At 37.5% G+C, this 18,344-nt stretch overlaps 1 protein-coding gene across 4 annotated transcripts; it reads left to right on the forward strand.

The window, feature by feature from the left end:
- Positions 1–3,340: 3,340 nt before the first annotated feature.
- RIC-3 (RIC3 acetylcholine receptor chaperone) lies at positions 3,341–18,228 on the forward strand. Of its 4 annotated transcripts, none has more exons than XM_076412826.1 (11): positions 3,341–3,852; positions 6,349–6,678; positions 6,913–7,049; positions 7,782–7,931; positions 7,992–8,133; positions 10,655–10,755; positions 12,154–12,366; positions 12,629–12,773; positions 14,191–14,368; positions 15,724–17,683; positions 17,735–18,228. In XM_076412826.1, exons 1-11 carry the CDS (start codon positions 3,630–3,632, stop codon positions 17,864–17,866), a joined length of 3,711 nt encoding a protein of 1,236 aa, XP_076268941.1. In that variant the 5' UTR covers positions 3,341–3,629; the 3' UTR covers positions 17,867–18,228. The 4 variants fall into 4 exon arrangements, with proteins under 4 accessions (XP_076268941.1, XP_076268942.1, XP_076268943.1 ...); XM_076412827.1 differs by lacking the exon at positions 10,655–10,755 and adding an exon at positions 11,030–11,121; XM_076412828.1 differs by lacking the exon at positions 6,349–6,678 and having other exon boundaries at positions 3,386–3,852.
- Positions 18,229–18,344: the final 116 nt, after the last annotated feature.

Consider the following 18,344-nt stretch of genomic DNA (forward strand, 5'->3'; position numbering starts at 1 on the left):
AAGCGTTTAATTCTGTATGTGGACTGGTAATTTTAGAGATCTATCTTGTTTTATGATTATCTTATTTTCTAAATAAATGAAAATTTCAAGAAAATATCCATGTCTCCAAACGTGCTTAAATGTTCATATCTACTAAATATGGCAGCGAAAAAAACATAGAAACCACTATTTTTGATGTGTATAAAATATTATTTGAAATACGAGTCAAATTCGAATTTTAAAAAAATTCATCAAAAACCACTTTTAAGTCATATTTCTTAAAATCTTGGGATTTTGGCAAAATTGACAGTACCATCTTATTTGGCATCCACTTTTACATAAGTAGTGATATTTTCAACTATGTATCCCTGTTTAAACAGAAGTTATAAGGAAATGTATAAAAATGGCAAAAAATCATAATTTTTCCTGAGCATATATATGGAAAATTTGTCAAAAAATATTTGGCTTCCAAATAAGGTGAAACTTTTATGTTATGTGTATATTGTGATGAGAAAATCAATAATAGCATTGTTTTTCATGTAAGACTAATAGTTTCTAAGATATAAGCTAAATTGAGTTTAATAAGCAACGAGGAAGAAAGATATTATATCAGTCTTTTTTAAAACCATCAAATATATTGTGAAAATAGCTCTACCATATTTTTAAGCGTTTAATTCTGTATGTGTACTGGTAATTTTAGAGATCTAACTTGTTTTATGATTATGTTATTTTCTAAATAAATGAAAATTTCGAGAAAATATCCATGTTTCCAAACGTGCTTAAATGTTCATAACTACTAAATATGGCGGCGAAAAAAACATAGAAACCACTATTTTTGATGTGTATAAAATATTATTTGAAATACGAGTCAAATTCGAATTTTAAAAAAATTCATCAAAAACCACTTTTAAGTCATATTTCTTAAAATCTTGGGATTTTGGCAAAATTGACAGTACCATCTTATTTGGCATCCACTTTTACATAAGTAGTGATATTTTCAACTATGTATCCCTGTTTAAACAGAAGTTATAAGGAAATGTATAAAAATGGCCAAAAATCATAATTTTTCCTGAGTATATATATGGAAAAATTGTTAAAAAATATTTGGCTTCCAAATAAGGTGAAACTTTTATATTATGTGTATATTGTGGTGAGAAAATCAATAATAGCATTGTTTTTCATGTAAGACTAATAGTTTCTAAGATATAAGCTAAATTGAGTTTAATAAGCAACGAGGAAGAAAGATATTATATCAGTCTTTTTTAAAACCATCAAATATATTGTGAAAATAGCTCTACCATATTTTTAAGCGTTTAATTCTGTATGTGGAGTGGTAATTTTAGAGATCTAACTTGTTTTATGATTATGTTATTTTCTAAATAAATGAAAATTTCGAGAAAATATCCATGTCTCCAAACGTGCTTAAATGTTCATATCTACTAAATATGGCGGCGAAAAAAACATAGAAAGCACTATTTTTGATGTGTATAAAATATTATTTGAAATACGAGTCAAATTCGAATTTTAAAAAAATTCATCAAAAACCACTTTTAACTCATATTTCTTAAAATCTTGGGATTTTCGCAAAATTGAGAGTACCATCTTATTTGGCATACACTTTTACATAAGTAGTGATATTTTCAACTATGTATCCCTGTTTAAAAAGAAGTTATAAGGAAATGTATAAAAATGGCCAAAAATCATAATTTTTCCTGAATATATATATGGAAAAATTGTCAAAACATATTTGGCTTCCAAATAAGGTGAAACTGTTATATTATGTGTATATTGTGATGAGAAAATCAATAATAGCATAGTTTTTCATGTAAGACGAATAGTTTCTAAGATATAAGCTAAATTGAGTTTAATAAGCAACGAGGAAGAAAGATATTATATCAGTCTTTTTTAAAACCATCAAATATATTGTGAAAATAGCTATACCATCTTATTAAGCGTTTAATTCTGTATGTGTACTGGTAATTTTAGAGATCTAACTTGTTTTATGATTATCTTATTTTCTAAATAAATGAAAATTTCGAGAAAATATCCATGTCTCCAAACGTGCTTAAATGTTCATATCTACTAAATATGGCGGCGAAAAAAACATAGAAAGCACTATTTTTGATGTGTATAAAATATTATTTGAAATACGAGTCAAATTCGAATTTAAAAAAAATTCATCAAAAACCACTTTTAACTCATATTTCTTAAAATCTTGGGATTTTCGCAAAATTGAGAGTACCATCTTATTTGGCATACACTTTTACATAAGTAGTGATATTTTCAACTATGTATCCCTGTTTAAAAAGAAGTTATAAGGAAATGTATAAAAATGGCCAAAAATCATAATTTTTCCTGAGTATATATATGGAAAAATTGTCAAAACATATTTGGCTTCCAAATAAGGTGAAACTGTTATATTATGTGTATATTGTGGTGAGAAAATCAATAATAGCATTGTTTTTCATGTAAAGCGAATAGTTTCTAAGATATAAGCTAAATTGAGTTTAATAAGCAACGAGGAAGAAAGATATTATATCAGTTTTTTTTAAACCATCAAATATATATCAAAAGTAACCACAGTAGGTTATTATATTCCTAATTTTCTATGTGTGAATGTAATTTTAGGGACCTACCTTGTCTCGTTCCAAATTTACAAGTAAATATTCAAAATCAATTATCCAATACAGTTTATAAATGAGTAGATATTTTTATTGTTATTTTATAGAAATTTCAAATATACTCAGGAGATAATTATCATAACTTGTTGGGCATTAAATTAATACTACATAAATACTGATATTTTCATTAAAATACCGTAGACTTTTCCAGAGTTATCAGAAAGAATAGAAGAAAAATTACCCAAAACTATTTGTTACTGAACGGATATTCTTATAATTATTCTCTAGTACTTTTATATTAAGAAAATATAATTACACCTTTTTTTTGAACATTAAATTATACATAAATGATGACATTTCCATTAACATACCGTAGATTTTTCCAGAGTTATTAAAAATAATAGAAGAAAAATCAGTAAACACTATTTATAACTGAAGGGATATTCTTATAATTATTTCTTAGTACTTTTGAATTTTATGAAAATATAATTATGTCTTCTTATTGAGTTTTAAATTCTACAACATCTTAGATTTATTAACTTTTGGCTCTTCTCATCACACAATTTTACTATAAATAACTATTGGTGGCGTCTTCGTCTGGCGAAAGGTAGAAACTTATTTGTACGCCTAATGAAACACAGAAAGTTTCCTGTTATTCCAGTTCCATAAATAGATCGCGGGAAAAAAGGACGAACCGGCAACGTAGCGTTCAACCCTCGCAAATCCCGGCCGGCCGCGGCGACGGACTCGGCAACGGTGCCGTCGATTCACCGGTGTATTTTTATCGACAGCGTCGCGCTGCTCCGGATTTTATCCAGTCGTCTTCTCGCGAGTGCTTCTCTCCTTCGAAAAGGGGTCCCTGGACCTTCCTACCCTCGCACAGGGCTACAACGAGCTCCGTGGCAATAAAACGCGCGCGCCCCTGTCGCATCGAACGAAAGAATCGACAACCTACCGCCCCGACCTATATTTAGGTCGATGCTGGCGATATAATTGAGTTACCGGGCGTCCGTTCATTTGTTTGGCTTCATGGCGACCAGGATGCGATCAGGTTCCTACGGTTCGTACTACTACGGCGGCACAAGGCGCGAATCCGAGAGCGCGGAGGAGCCCTTGGGCCCCAGAAAGACCCTGTTGGTGGTAGTGGTTGTGGTGGGATGTTTCGCGGTGCTGTGGCCGAAGGTATTCTATCCCATGTTGGTGAACAGTGCTAATAAGCAGATAAAACCGAGCCCAGCTGATAAAACCACAGGTAAACAGGTCTAAACAACACGAATCCATACATATAACGTTAAAAGTCACATTTAAATTCAATTATAAACAAAATATCTGGCTATATTTCCTATTACGTTGGAAACAGTTGGAAGTTGACACCATCTGACAGTTCTCTGAAGTAAATACAAATATTTTGTTGTAGCGTTTCCACAGGTTATATTCGATACCACAAAAAACCACGTTAAAATATACTCTATATTAACAAACAAAATTAGGCGTTTTATCAAATTAAATTAGCTTAATAACCGAAAAATCGGCAATATTGTTTATGTTATAATTTGACAGATTCCGTATTGACATTGAACGTAACGCCGATATTTATATTTTCTAAATCGTGTCGTAAAACTATTTCCCACCGTTGAATCATGCTACATCTAGAATTTCAGTGATTTCACATATATTTTTTGGTTGTTATTGTCGTTGACATGTAGGAAGATCGAAAATGTCAAATATTCATAGGCGTAGTTTCGTTATAGCGCTATGACAGAAGAAGCCTACCTGATGCACTTGAAATTATTGGCAAAATAAGATATTTCACGGCTGAACTGTTACGCAATTTTTTTCCGAAAACACTGTTTCCCAGTTGAGATTGTCACCTATATACTGGCGTACGGTTGAACTTTTATAACAGTAATCAAATAGTCATAAAAATATATTTATTTAAGGAAATATATCCCTATATTGTTACTTTAAAAATATATTTTATGAGATTGTCATACGGAAAAGATTGTTGATCCAAAAAATACCGATTACCAATATAAATCGAATTTTATAAACCGATTGCCTTACATGTTCGGACACATCAGACTTCATTGTGTATCTTTTTAAATAGAGTCCTGCTATTTAGTAATTGGCTATTATATTGAAAGCACCTTACATAAAGTGTTCTTCAATTGAACTGTGGCTAGTTATATAAATAAACTACATTATTGATTGTTTCTTGATTAAATTATTGCTCGTATAAACTGTCCTTCAATTGAATTGTCTGGAAGTTAAATGGCACAACAGGTAAACTGCTTCATTGTTGAACTGCTCCATTATCAAAAGTTTACTTAAATAAACTGCCCTTTAACTGAATTGTCTGGAAGTTAAATGGCACTGCATGTAAGCAGCTTCATTGTTGAACTGCTCCATTACCAAAAGTTTACTGAAATAAACTGTCCTTCAATTGAATTGTCTGAAAGTTAAATGGCATTGCATGTAAACTGCTTCATTGCTGAACTGTTCCATTATCAAAATTTACTTAAATAAACTGTTCTTCAATTGAAGGGTCGCTAGGTTAAATTTTTCTACAAATAAACTGCCTTATTGTTGAATTGCTCTGTGATTAATTATTTTTTAAAATAAACTAAAATTCAATTGAACTTTTTATCATTGATGTATAATGGTATGAATCACATTTGATTCGGGACGGGGACGGAATTAACAACACCACTATTGGCTTTGGAACAAGAGATAAACTTTATTTACATCGCTGGTCTTTTATACCATTTTGCACCCTCTATTTGTTGTTCTTCTTCTTTTCTATATACTAGGAATTGGCTCTTGTGTCAACATGAATCATATAAACATATAAATAAAGAAAATGCGTTTTTTTTTTCAAAATTGGCTTTATTCATCAACCTAATCTCCATTAAGTGCCACACAGTCATTCCAGCAGGCCTGTCACCAGTTGCTGTCCACTCAGATGAGAATCGTTTTGATTCCGGAGTAAAGTGATGGATCCATTGTTTCATCCATTATCATATATCGATGCAAAAATGCCGGTTTGTTAAGTTTAAACATGGTTAAACACTGCTCAGAATCATCAGCACGTTTTTGTTTTTGGTCAACAATGAGCCAACGCGGCACCCACTTTGAACAGAGTTTTTTCATAGTCAAATGCTTGTGCAATATAATACCAACATGTTCTTTTGATATCTTTACGATGTTATCTAACTCACGCAACTTCATTTTTCGACAATTTAAAACGATTTTGTGGATTTTTAAAAAGTTTTCTGGTGTTACCACTTTATTTGGACCTCCAGTGCGTTCTGCATCATCGGTATCTCTACGACCACGTTTGAAGTCATCAAACTAACATTTTATTGTTGGTTCTGATGGAGCGAAGTTCTTATAACATTTTTCAAGTCATTGTTTCTTTTGGACAGTATTTTTTCCATCAAGAAGCAGTGCAAAATTAAAAGACGAAACTGTCTTAACTGTCTTATTGTTGACGATTGTTGATCTCCATGATACATGAAATTGTTTTTTTATATAAACTGTTATTCAATTGAACTGTTTATGTAAACGAGCGTGGACAATATCAGTGTTGATATATATTTCTATGTTCACAGCTGACTGATAATTTCTAAATGGAACTGTATAGAGACAACGACCATAACGTTCAGGTTAACTCAAATTTAACAACTTTCGGACATGAAATAACGAATGATTCGAGATTTTAACGTGGGGCGTTTTCCTTTTCGCGTAGGATGTTGCGACGTCATCTCCGACCTCGACCTGGACACCATCAAGATCATGTCCGAACTCTGCAGCACCATCATAGAGGGCAAGGCGGCCGCCAAGGGACCGGGTTCGCAGGATCTGGTGGCCCAGTGCAGGAAGGCCGTCCTGGAGACGTGCGGTATCGACATATCGGCGGTACTCCAGGAACGCGTCTCGCTCGGGCACTCCACCAAGCAGATACTCGAGGAGGTGCGGTCCCTGAACGGGTCGCTGTGCTTGAAGTACAACTTCGGCGTCTCCCCATGGAGTCTGGGCGTGTCCCACAGGATCCACCTCAACGTCGACCCGGCCAGCAGTAAGACACGTTACCTAATCGGAACTAACCCGCATTTGAAGTGGCTTGCGTGTCGGTACTAACAGGAATGTTCGGAAAAATTGCCGGGAAAAGTTTTCGTTTGGACCAAGTGGTCCAAATAACTAATTATATGTTTGTTGGGAGTGGTTTTTGTTTAATCACGTCACTTGTTCAGTAATATTTAACAAAAAAATAACAAAGGGCTTGTTTTTATTAAGATTATGTAAATTTTAGCTATCAGACAGGAGAGACCCAGCCATCTTAGACCGGAGATGGTCCATCCAGCGTTCAAAGAACGTGGTCGTGCCATACCACAACCCGAGAGTACTACACGTCGACCAGGACCTCCCCCTAAGATCGTACAAGGCCGTGTAAGTTGTTTTCTATAGTCGGATATTCAAAGTAGCAGTGAACTTACGTCATCTAAATGTATGACGTCAAAACGCAGTGCAATGTTACACTGTCACAATACTATTTTCTGCAGCTACCCGGTTTAGTTGTTTTTACTCTCATCACCATGTCTTGGTATTGTCAGCATTGCATCTGGCTGGTTCGGTTATATGTTCGAATCTATCAAACAGCATTGTATCTCTTTTTAACTAGAATAAAATGAGAAGGAGGGTATTGTCTAGTATGGAAATTGATACATTATATATGTTGATGACGTCAGTTGACCGCTACTTTGGATAGATTCTACGTAACAGGTGGTTTGGTTATGTGATATTTAGCTCAGTTTCGGTTTAATTGTGTTGTATGGACGTCCAAATTTTATTATGGATAAATATACGCCACAAGAACGAGTGGAAATAGTGATAATATTTATTGGAAATAATCGTTGCATTGCCTTAAAATTCGCCTTAAATAAGAATATAATTTCGCGGATATTTTTCGGGATTAGGTCCGCCACACGGGATCTATTTTCGATCAGTTTTGCAAAGTTTAATTTTAACTTCAGGATGTTTACCGCTATCCATTGATGCCGATCAAAACACGCAGTTTTAATTATCGCGGTTGTTTCTTTTTTCTCGGAGAAATCCCTCCCTCCACCTCCTCCCTCGTTAACGATCGTGCCATCAATCACGTATTCCTTGGTTCATTTTCAGCCCGGACCCATACCAGGCATGCGGCCGGCCATGGGCGGTCCCGGACACGTGGTGCCGCCGTCGAAACAGGCCAACAACGGGTTCCTGGGCGTGCTGATGCCAGTGTACACCATCGGATTCGTCGTGTTCTTCACCTACACCATCATGAAGGTAGGTACGTGGGTCGCGGTTACGGGGAAGGCGCTTCGACCGGTTTGTTTTCGGTTCCAGCTGGTGTTCAAGAAGAAACCGGAGGAGTACGCGGGATCGTCCCTGTATCCGCAGGTCGATACGGACGACCAGTTCCACAAGGAGGTGTTCGAGGACAACAGGAACTACTATCACAGGCCCAGCAGGGATAGCAGCAAGATCGGTAAGAGCTAGGCTTGATTAGAGTAGGCCCTGGTTGAGTTTAATGCGATTTTTCGCGAGAATCCCGGACTTGCGGATAAGGATTTGATTTTTGCAAGGTTGCCAGTTCTTGCAATTTATCCGTGCATTTGAAGAATATAATATAAATAAAATAAATCATCTTGAATTCAATTAACTTAATATTTCGATTAGGACCCAAGTTAAAAGTGTTTTGGTATATTTTTACATGCAAGACAGTATCTGTATATGGCCCGTCCAATGAAACAAGATTTATAAGAGAGACAGAATCAAAAAAACGTTGCGTCGTAAATTCCTTTTACCTCTAATTATTTCCACTAAAGTATTAAAGAATTTTGCAGACATTCGGAAACATCGCTAGTTCATCAGACGCATTCCAAATAGAATTTTGTTATAAAACTATTATTATATTAAGAGAAACTATTCAACGACATCTATGACATGAGTTGTTTGTTCTATTGGACGGGCTATATTTTTAATTAATATACTGTAAGATTTATTAACAATTATCAATGTTCTTCTAATATGCTACGTAGGATGGAAAGAGCGGGACGCCAGTAAGTTGCTGTTATTTCTTCTTTTAGCATTTATACACATATACACCTATCACACTTTTCCTTGTTCATAGATCATTTTGAAAGGAGATAAGAGGCAATGTCTCAATTTAAAAAAAAAATCGTTTAACTGCTTTCAGTACAGGTATTTGACGGTGTCGAGGGTGTTGCATAATTAATATTATTATCGCATTTTTCTTTTTGTTTCTACTTCCCTTCTAAAACGAACCTACATAATTTCTGTTCGGACTTAATTCAGTTAACGCTTGAAATTTGATTAGTTTATATTTCCCCGTTGCTTACAGCCATCTTTATAAGTCTGTTAACAAGTCCCTTGACACTTGCACTTACATATTCACATAATCACGCCATATATTGTATAGAAGGTGTATTTTTTCCAGAGCGACAGAACTTTAGACTAAAATAAAAGGCTTCAGAGAGTGTATTTTTTGAAGATGTAGTTTTACCTGGACATTTTCTCACCCTATAGTCAAGCAATTCGGATTGCTGAATAGAAATGGTTTGCGTTGACCACAGTTTATAAATATTAACTTTGATATTTTAGTTGATAATTTCTCAAGACTGCAAAATTGAGAGAACTTGAAGTAAAACTGGCCTTATTTGAGATCTGAATAAGTTCAAATTATATTATTAACGTTTTGTTGGCGAAATGTAACTATGATTTTCGTAAAAAATTAGTACTTTCTATTTTCATATGATTTACGGCCTAAAATATAACGAATACAAGACATTATATATAAATAGGGTGACCGTTGGGAGTGTCCATACTCACTATCGTTGTAGTGGTGCTACCAATCTACATCCAGCCACACCCATTTAAGTCTTCTTTCTATATTCTCTCTATATTTTGTATCCTATATTTATTCTCCGAAATCACCTGCTAAATGGACGTTGAATTTAACTAAAACTCTGTCACTCTTTAAAAAATATCCAATATATATAGTACAGTACGACCTCGATATATATAACGTATACTCAATAGAGAATGCCTCAAATATTCTTTATTCAATATACCGTCGTCATTTGTGCTTTATTGTCGATAGATATGCCACCTGCATCAAGATCACTATACTCTTATCAACTTTTCATGAATGCTTATCAACTAACGACTAACACGTATATTCAGTGAATTATACAGTTGTTATAATGTATATAATGTAATACTAAACAGACAGGGTTACGAAACGAATTGTTTTACATTATGTAGAGGATTCAACAGAACAAGAAAAGTGAAAATAATAACGGTACAGTGGAGACTAGACTCTCCGAAACGGAAAGACAATGGAATACTCATAGGGACGCCTAATATGCGCTCTAAATTTTAATTTTGCAATGTTGCCAATTCTTGAAAATTATACGTATATTCCAGGAATATCATATATATATATAGAATAATCAACTGAGTATAACACACTATATGGAGGCTTAAAGTATACATAACAGCTTTATATCGGTTATAAATAAACTGCTGATATCGACCTCAAAGCCAAATCGTTTTGATCGCAATACATTGCTCTGTGTTTGGTGGGACCAGAGTGGCCTGGTGTATTACGAACTATTGAAGCCTGATGAAACAGTTAATAGTGACCGCTCGTACATTATCGCGCGTACTCTCCAGGCTTTTCCCCGTTTGACTATCGTCTCTCCGCATCAGTTTTTTTTTTCGGATAGCATCTATAAATTGTCTGAAAGATGGGCGAGATATATAGAACCAAATGGCCTATAACAATAATTTCTTCCAATTTCCTTAAACTTATGTAGTTTTTTTTTTCAAAATAAACCGGTAATGACTTTCCGGTACACCTGGCATTACTACAGGATGAATACTTTTCGATGTTTTGCGGTTTACCAGGCATTATCGAGGTCGTACTGTAACCATAACGTTTCGTACAATATTAACGGGATACAATTGTTTACGCATCCGCCTAGAAGACAAGGAATTAGACCAACTGAGGAGCAGGCTGCGCGAGACCGAGTTGGCCATGGAACGGATCGTGCGGCAAATGTCGAAGGCGCCGCTAGTTACGCAGGTATAGGCCACGCCCATCGGCGGCGGGCGTAACCGCCCGAGCGCGAAGCCCCTCCTCCTCCCCCCTCGGCATCGCTTGCCTGATAGTCGCCGCTTTGTTTTTGTTCTCCTCCGCATGTCACGCCCAGCGACACACGTCGATCGACGTTCCTCGTTGTTTTTTGTTTTGTTTTGGTTCGTCTCACGAAACCACACACACACACACACACGTGTACACGTCCGTGATATTTATGGAGCACCTGTTTCTTTTTCTCGGTTCCGTCCGTGTGACGCAGTCGTAAACGCAGTATCCGCCTTGCTGGAGGAGGTCAATCAGGAACTAGAGGCACGGAAACAAAAGACGGCGGCGGACGCGGTGACGGAACAGGTCTGGGGATATTTTGGACGTCGTGGCAACGCCGCTTTTACCACAGTTTTAGTCTTTTGGGTGATCGCATGACCGGCATCGTGTATCGTTTCTGATCGGACATCGTGAACGTCGTTGGTGTTTTGTTAGTGAAAAAGTTAACCACGTTTTTAACACCCTATCATGTGAAATAGGTCCCAATAATTACATAAGATTCAGTTCAAGGGTCCGTTCATTTCTGATTTATATTTATTATTTTCGATAAATGAGCGTTAATGGTCGAAAATCGCGAGATAATGAATTTTTCAAAAACTAAAACCAATTTTTAAAAGCTATTGATTTGTTTTTCAAAAACTAAAACCAATTTTTAAAAGCTATTGATTTGTATTCTTTCCCGCACCAATTTAGCTTATAAATAGCTTTTGATTAGTTACTCAGGTCCAAAACTGTGTATACTCGTGTTATAATCACTAATATATTGACGAATTTTGTAGACATTTGGCAACAGGGTCCAACCCAAACGAGTAGGCTGATTCGGTTACACGTTCCGCATCAGATATCATTCTACCTCTTTTCCACTGGGATAGAGCGAATATAAATCCGGTCCAAGATTAAGACGGATTTTTCATTTTTTAATTGGCAATATATTTGATGTTATTTGTATCTGTTTCATTCCGCAGGGTATATATTACAATTCGAAAAACATGGATTACTTTTTCACGCGCCCTAATATCGTTTAATTGTTCATGTGATCACTGGATATGAGATCGATCAAAGTACGAGGTGAATAGATTGATTTTATTGACCCTTTTTGATCTATCTCTCCATATATTAGACCCTGAACGGCTTTAGATGCACCGTCTGCTTTCGCATCGGCTTTTATTAATAGTCCTCCACGCTGGCTCACGTCTCTCGTGTTTCTGGCACTTGTCCCACGTTTTTTTTTGTTTTTTCTTTTCGCCGCCACTTCATAACCGAACGCTTTCGTTGCCGTTGTGTCGCTCCTCTTCTCTATCGTCGTTACGCGATGGCTAACGGGTAATTTCCGCACAGGATGGCGACAGGGTCAACAGCGAAGTGTTTAAAGAAGAAGAGGCCGGAATACAGAGCGAGGCCAACGAGAAAGAAGAACAGGGTTCCGTCACCGTGATGGGCATGGAGACCACGGCCAGCTGCGAGGGCGGCAAGAAATGGTCACGGCCCGATTCGCCCGTCTTGCCACACCCACCACAGGCCCCGCCCAAGGAACCATCCCCACCGCCGCAGGTTTGTTTCTATTCGTTAACGTAGTTGGATGTTTTAAACGTAAGAACGACCAATTACTTGCATTTTATCTCGGTGGGCTCGACTTTAATATACGCTGTTTTAGACTTTTACAAGGCATCTTGATGACGTGAATTCGTTGTTATTTTGAATAGATTTATAAATTTTAATATATGAGGTTATCTGAGCAAAGCAGAAACCATCGAGACATGATGCTATTCACTTTTCATTTGAATTTTGAAATATATTCGCTCCAATCTTGCAGCAAATCTTCTTGGAGGGCTCGTTGCCTCCCCAGTCGCAGCTGTTGGTCTCCGATTCCGCCACCGAGACCCAGAAAGAGCCAGAAGATGACGCTCCGATCGTACTTGCCGGTAAGATGACATTGAGTGTCATCAGTTTGGACTCTGGTAAGTACAAGAACTAGGCCGGACGTTCCCAGAGGACCACCGGATCAACGCAGAGCGAGACGACATCCACTTGCACTTTATTCTAGAATAAATGGCATCCAGACGTCCCCCCTCTCTCTGTCTCTCTCTCTATAATGCATATGAAATGATTTCAGTCAAATATAGAGTCGATTTATTTTGTATCTGGTGTTTATTTATCTGCAATCGATATTTCCGTTTAGTCCAAGGTAGGTTTCGACTTCGATCACGAGGATGAGCTTGAAAATTTCTTTATTGTATAAGAACGGCGGGAATATCCTGAAGGATTTGGTTAAATATCTTCGAGATTAGCGAAATAAATTAACTTTGTGCACACACTGATTGACAGTTAGTGATAATCAACGAATTAGATCGAGTTGGTCATGTAACTGATTATGCAAGAAATGGTGAAGGCGCCTTCACTATGCATGTATAGGCCACGCCCATGCCGGTGGGCTTACTCAGTTCGAAGCCCCTCCCCCGGCCACTAAAATCTACCAAGTTCTTGAAACGCCTGGAATGCGATGTTGCCAGTTCTTGTAAATTTTACGTATATTTGGATAATATAATACAAATACAATAGTCTTGAATTCGCAAATAAACCTAAAATTTCCTTTCTAGATATTTTTTTAATACAATTTCATATTTCACTATATAATAAATGTAATATGAATAACCTTTTATTAACATATGAAGTTTTAAAATAATTTTGAAGCGAAAAAAAGATAAAATAAAACAATGTCTATCATAACAAATATGATGTATAAATATATGAACATAACAATAACAAACCAAAGTTATAAATCTATAAATAAATATGCAATAAACTCTGTTTTATACCACCTATGAGGTCGAGTTCTCAGCGCATTTTTTTGATATAGCTTTCTCCATATATATAGTCAACTACACACAACTCAAACTTAACATATTAGCTGAACGCATTGTCTGATTTCTCATCATCTTCGATTAAATTGTAGAAATAAACAAGGTTCAATCCTATCCCTGCCAAAATTCTCATTTTACTTTCTTTCACAGAAAACTTTTCTTGTTAGTATATATTTGAATATATTTTACAAGGAAGCTAGGAAAAACCACGTAATTTAGTAAAAGATATTTTAAGCTCATCCTCCTACCAGGGAGCGTCCTGTTTTCTTTATTGGTGTTCGTCCCCCGCCCCCTTACACGACAAACCACGCCCATCGCTCGTCGTCGCCCCCCCCCCATACTCGACTACTAACAAACGTATCTTGTGACAGAACAAACACCAATCAGCAACTAATAACACGTACAGAGCTTGTCCAGTGGCACATTTATTCTAGAATCGAGTGGGGCCTCGTTTCATTGTCAAATATTTTCTTTCTGCCCTCCCTCTCCGTCTCTCTCCCCGGGAACCGAGTAGAGACCGGCACAGAGGACTCGTCCGCGTCCGGCAAGAAGGCGGAATCGCCCGAGGCCGACCGTCGCAGCAGCGGCAACACGTCGGACGAATTCGAGAAGATTAACGCGTCCGACCTGGAGGACCAGATCAACAGCATCATCGAGGAGGCCGAGATCATCGCGATGAACGACGAGAAAAGGTAATTGCGAGTACTGACCTGAGCGTTCGGGGCGAATTTATAGAGAAAATTGTAAATGCGCATGAGCAGAACCGAATTCGGCGAACAGGTTTCAAAATTTGTTCAATATCGTAGTGCGCGTGCACTCCGCTCAGTTCCAGCGTTTGCCGCATGACCTTCAGCGCCTGGCGACGAACGGAATGCTGTTGTCTACAAGATATGTTCCAAATCTGCTTGTTAGCCAGTATATTTTTTAGTTTATAATTTGAGAAGATACTAGTATAATATCTTCTTATAAGGTCGGTGGCTCCAAATCGTCTTGTACTGGTCAGCTTTTATTTTCAATCAATTTATGGTTTTATTATGTCTACCTCATAGTGAAATTCCCACAAACACTGTATTTTTCTTGGGCTTTGGCTGAATATATTTTCAGATGATGTTGTAGTCATTGCAGAATTGTAAATGTTTGAAATCTCCTGAGGAATCTGTAAATAGAGTGCTAAAATTGTATAAACATAAGAATTTTGTATAGAATTGGGAACTATCAACTGAAAACAGTCGAAACAGTCAATATTCGAAAAGCTAGCGACTATAGTAATTACTATTTTCTGTCAAATGCACGGTTCTACTGTTTTTTTTTTTCAATTCGTGATGTCAGACGAAGATGTAAGAACCCTTTCTTGTATATATCATGAGAGAGAAAAGGACGGAGATAATGCTTGGAGCAGTTAATTTTATATGTGTTAATATTTTCCAACGGTAGTATAAGCGAGACGTAGATGTACATATTCCTTAAAATAAAATCGAAAGAGTAATCGAAATATTACCTATTATAGCCATAAAAACAGTCAAAAATATTTTATTATTTATCATTCACAATTTTAATCTTTTTACCCTATTACATTAACAATCTTGAAAAATATCGTTCCAAAATGCTGCTATATTAATATACAATATATTGTTATTTACAAGCAAACTCCCAAAAAAATCATAAAACTACATATATTACATATAAATCTATGTATCTCGGAGGTCTAAACGATGGAAAACGTTAAATTATTTTTGTGGGCCGAAACTTTCCGAGGGGAACCGAACTCGGTCACCGGAAAATACCACAAGAGTCTAATTCTGGAGAAACCTGCATGCGCACAAGAGTTTGAGTTTGCAACGTTGCCATTTGTTGAAAATTATACGCATATTTGAAGAATATAATATAAATAGAATAAATTATCTTGAATTCACCAGTTTACCTAACATACAGTCCGAATCGTCCCGGAATGTTTGCGCACGGTCTCGCGCAGACCCCGAACTATTTGCCTCGTTCACGTCTGTACTCACCATTAGTATCGCTCGCTCACTCGTAATTCCTCGACCAGGTTGACTCTCTCCGAGGAACTGGACAAGCTGGAGGAGCAGGAGGCGCCCAGGATCGACGTGCTCGAGGAGATCAAGAACCAGCTGAACCTGGAGGACGACTTGATCAGGGCCATCGCCGGCAAGGACCCCGAGCCCGTCAAACTCCCGGTGACCGACCTGATAAAGGAATTCCTCAGCGAAGAGGAAAACGCTCTGCTCGCCGAGAGCATCGGCATCGGTAATATCGAGAAGGAGGTAGCCGACGCCCTGAAAGAAGATAACGATCAGACCAAAGATGAACTGCTGAGCGACGAAGAGAGAGAAATTATAGCCAAATATCAAGCCTTAGAAGAAGAGGAGAAGGACCAGGAACCAACGGCTGAACACGTGTACAGCGACGAGCAACAGAAACTGGAAGAACTACTCCCTCCACCAGACGAGCTCCCAACCACCAACAGCACCCAGTTCATTAGAAACGAGGAACAGGCATTGCTCAACGAAAAATATAAACCCGTCACGGAGTCCCAGATAAATCAAGATAATGTACCAGCAGAAACCGAATCATCAGTTCAAGTACCACTTGAAACATCCGCTCAGGAACAAGAAACAGTTGAAACTCCACAAGAAGCCGTATATATCTCCCCTAATACCTCCCTAGATCAGGTCAGTGCACCATCGCCACCTCTTGATGAAGATCCAAAACCAGCCGAGGCTGAATCAGCTCCATCCGATGTTGAAGTAGCTCCTCAGAAAGAAGAAACCGCCAAATCTTCCAAGGAGACCGTAAATATCCCTCCTGTCGCCTTCAAAGATCAAGTCAGTGTACTAGCTACCGAAGAACACGAGTCAACTCCATCTCAAGTTGAAATACCACTCGAAACAGCCCATGAGAAAGAAGAAATATCCGAGGCTCCTGTTACCTCCGAGGATCAAGTCAGCGTACCATCACCACCTCTTGAGGAAGATCCAAGACCAGTCGAAATCGAATCAGCTCCATCTCCCGCTGGAATATCACTTAAAACAACCCCTGAAAAAGAAGAAATAGTCGAAGCTTCTGTTCTCTCTGAAAATCAATTCAATTTACCATCACAACCTCCCGAAGAAGATCCAAGACCAGTAGAAACCGAATCAGCTCCATCTTCTGCTAAAGTACCGCTTGAACCAGTCCCAAAAGAAAAAGTAAACCTCCCTCCTGTTACATCTCAAGACCAGATCAGTGCACCGACATCACCTGAGGAAGATACACCAGTCGAAACTGAGTCGGCTCCAACTCCACTAGAAATACCACTCGAAGTTTTCCCTCGAGGGGAGGAAACAAGTGAAGACTCAAAGGATAGCTTGGATGTCTCCCCTGAAACCAACGAGGAATTGAAACCAATTGTAGAAGAGATCCTGAAACAATACGCAACACCAGACGAGAGTATAAAGGTTGTTCAAGACGTACCCGTATCCAAGGATAAAAGTGTAGAATCGGCAACGTCGCCCGACAAAAATTATTCTGAAAACGACGAGTTAACAATTGATGGTATTAAAGAGGACCCGCTGTTACAAGAAGAACTGTTAGAGTCTGGAGACCAAGATGAAGCACACAAGCTGGTTGTCAGAGAAGCTGATGCGGGACCAGGCAGCGACGCCCAGCAAAAAGTTACTTCTTCAGGAGAAAATCAACCAGAGACTGAAATATTAACCGGCAAGCAAAATACTGAGGAACAACCTAAAGAATTGGAGCAGGACACGTCCGCTGACCAAGGACTACCTCAAGAGACTGAAAATAACGAGAGGAAACAAAGCCAAACGTCCAGCATTGAACCAATAACGTCAGAGTCACAATCCGTGGACGAAATGGACATCATCGAACAAGTAATCGAGGATATCGAGTACCAAGATGAAAGCGACAGCGAGGAACTCCCGAGATCTGGCCGCAACTCTGCTGAAGCAGCCGAGGAAAGACTGAACGGTGTGGAAAACGAAGATTCAGAGGTAACCACTATCCTAATCATCCTTCATTATCTTTATTATGTCCTTTTCTAGAATGAACTCGATGATGACGACGTGGAAATTGAAGAAGTAATCGAATACGTGGACAATACCGACGAAGAGGGCGAAGAAATTATCGAAATCAACGGTAACCAACAAGAAAGGAACGTTCAGAACCATAACTAACGCGACTTAGCGAATTTAAAAAGAGATAAACTAAGCGATATTAAATCCAAGACTATATTTGTACTTTTACACCTTATCCCATAGACCTTTAGAATATTTTTATATAGGTTACGTCCACTTACATTACTAATTAAACAGACTTAGAATAGAAACTGTATTATAACCGGTTTATTATAGCGTATTGCGATGTTTCGTTTAGATTAATTTGTTGCATTTTACTCAAATAACTTCGTTACAGTTAACAACCAAGTGGGTCTAAAATAGTTATCGATTGCTAAATATAAATTTTGCCACTGTGCCAAAAAATTGTTGGAACCTCTATTTAATGTGTTGTTTCGTTTAATAAAGATTTATTAGATTAATTTTACTGTCTTTTATTATTATCTTATCCATCAATAGCTAAATCCAATCATATTGAAGAAAAATTGTTGACATTTATGTCCATATGCCATAAAGGTCTAAATTGAGTAATCGAAAT

The sequence above is a fragment of the Rhynchophorus ferrugineus genome, unplaced genomic scaffold, assembly GCF_030347505.1.
Source record: "Rhynchophorus ferrugineus isolate W39M unplaced genomic scaffold, kcgeb_rfMv2 rfM8, whole genome shotgun sequence".
Classification (NCBI taxonomy): domain Eukaryota; kingdom Metazoa; phylum Arthropoda; class Insecta; order Coleoptera; family Curculionidae; genus Rhynchophorus; species Rhynchophorus ferrugineus.

Coding starts and splice junctions, on each gene's coding strand:
- RIC-3 (XM_076412826.1), top strand. CDS start 3,630: ATGGCGACCAGGATGCGATCAGGTTCCTACGGTTCGTACTACTACGGC. Junction 7,050..7,781: donor CTAAGATCGTACAAGGCCGT/GTAAGTTGTTTT, acceptor GTTCATTTTCAG/CCCGGACCCATACCAGGCAT. Junction 10,756..12,153: donor AGGCGCCGCTAGTTACGCAG/GTATAGGCCACG, acceptor ATTTCCGCACAG/GATGGCGACAGGGTCAACAG.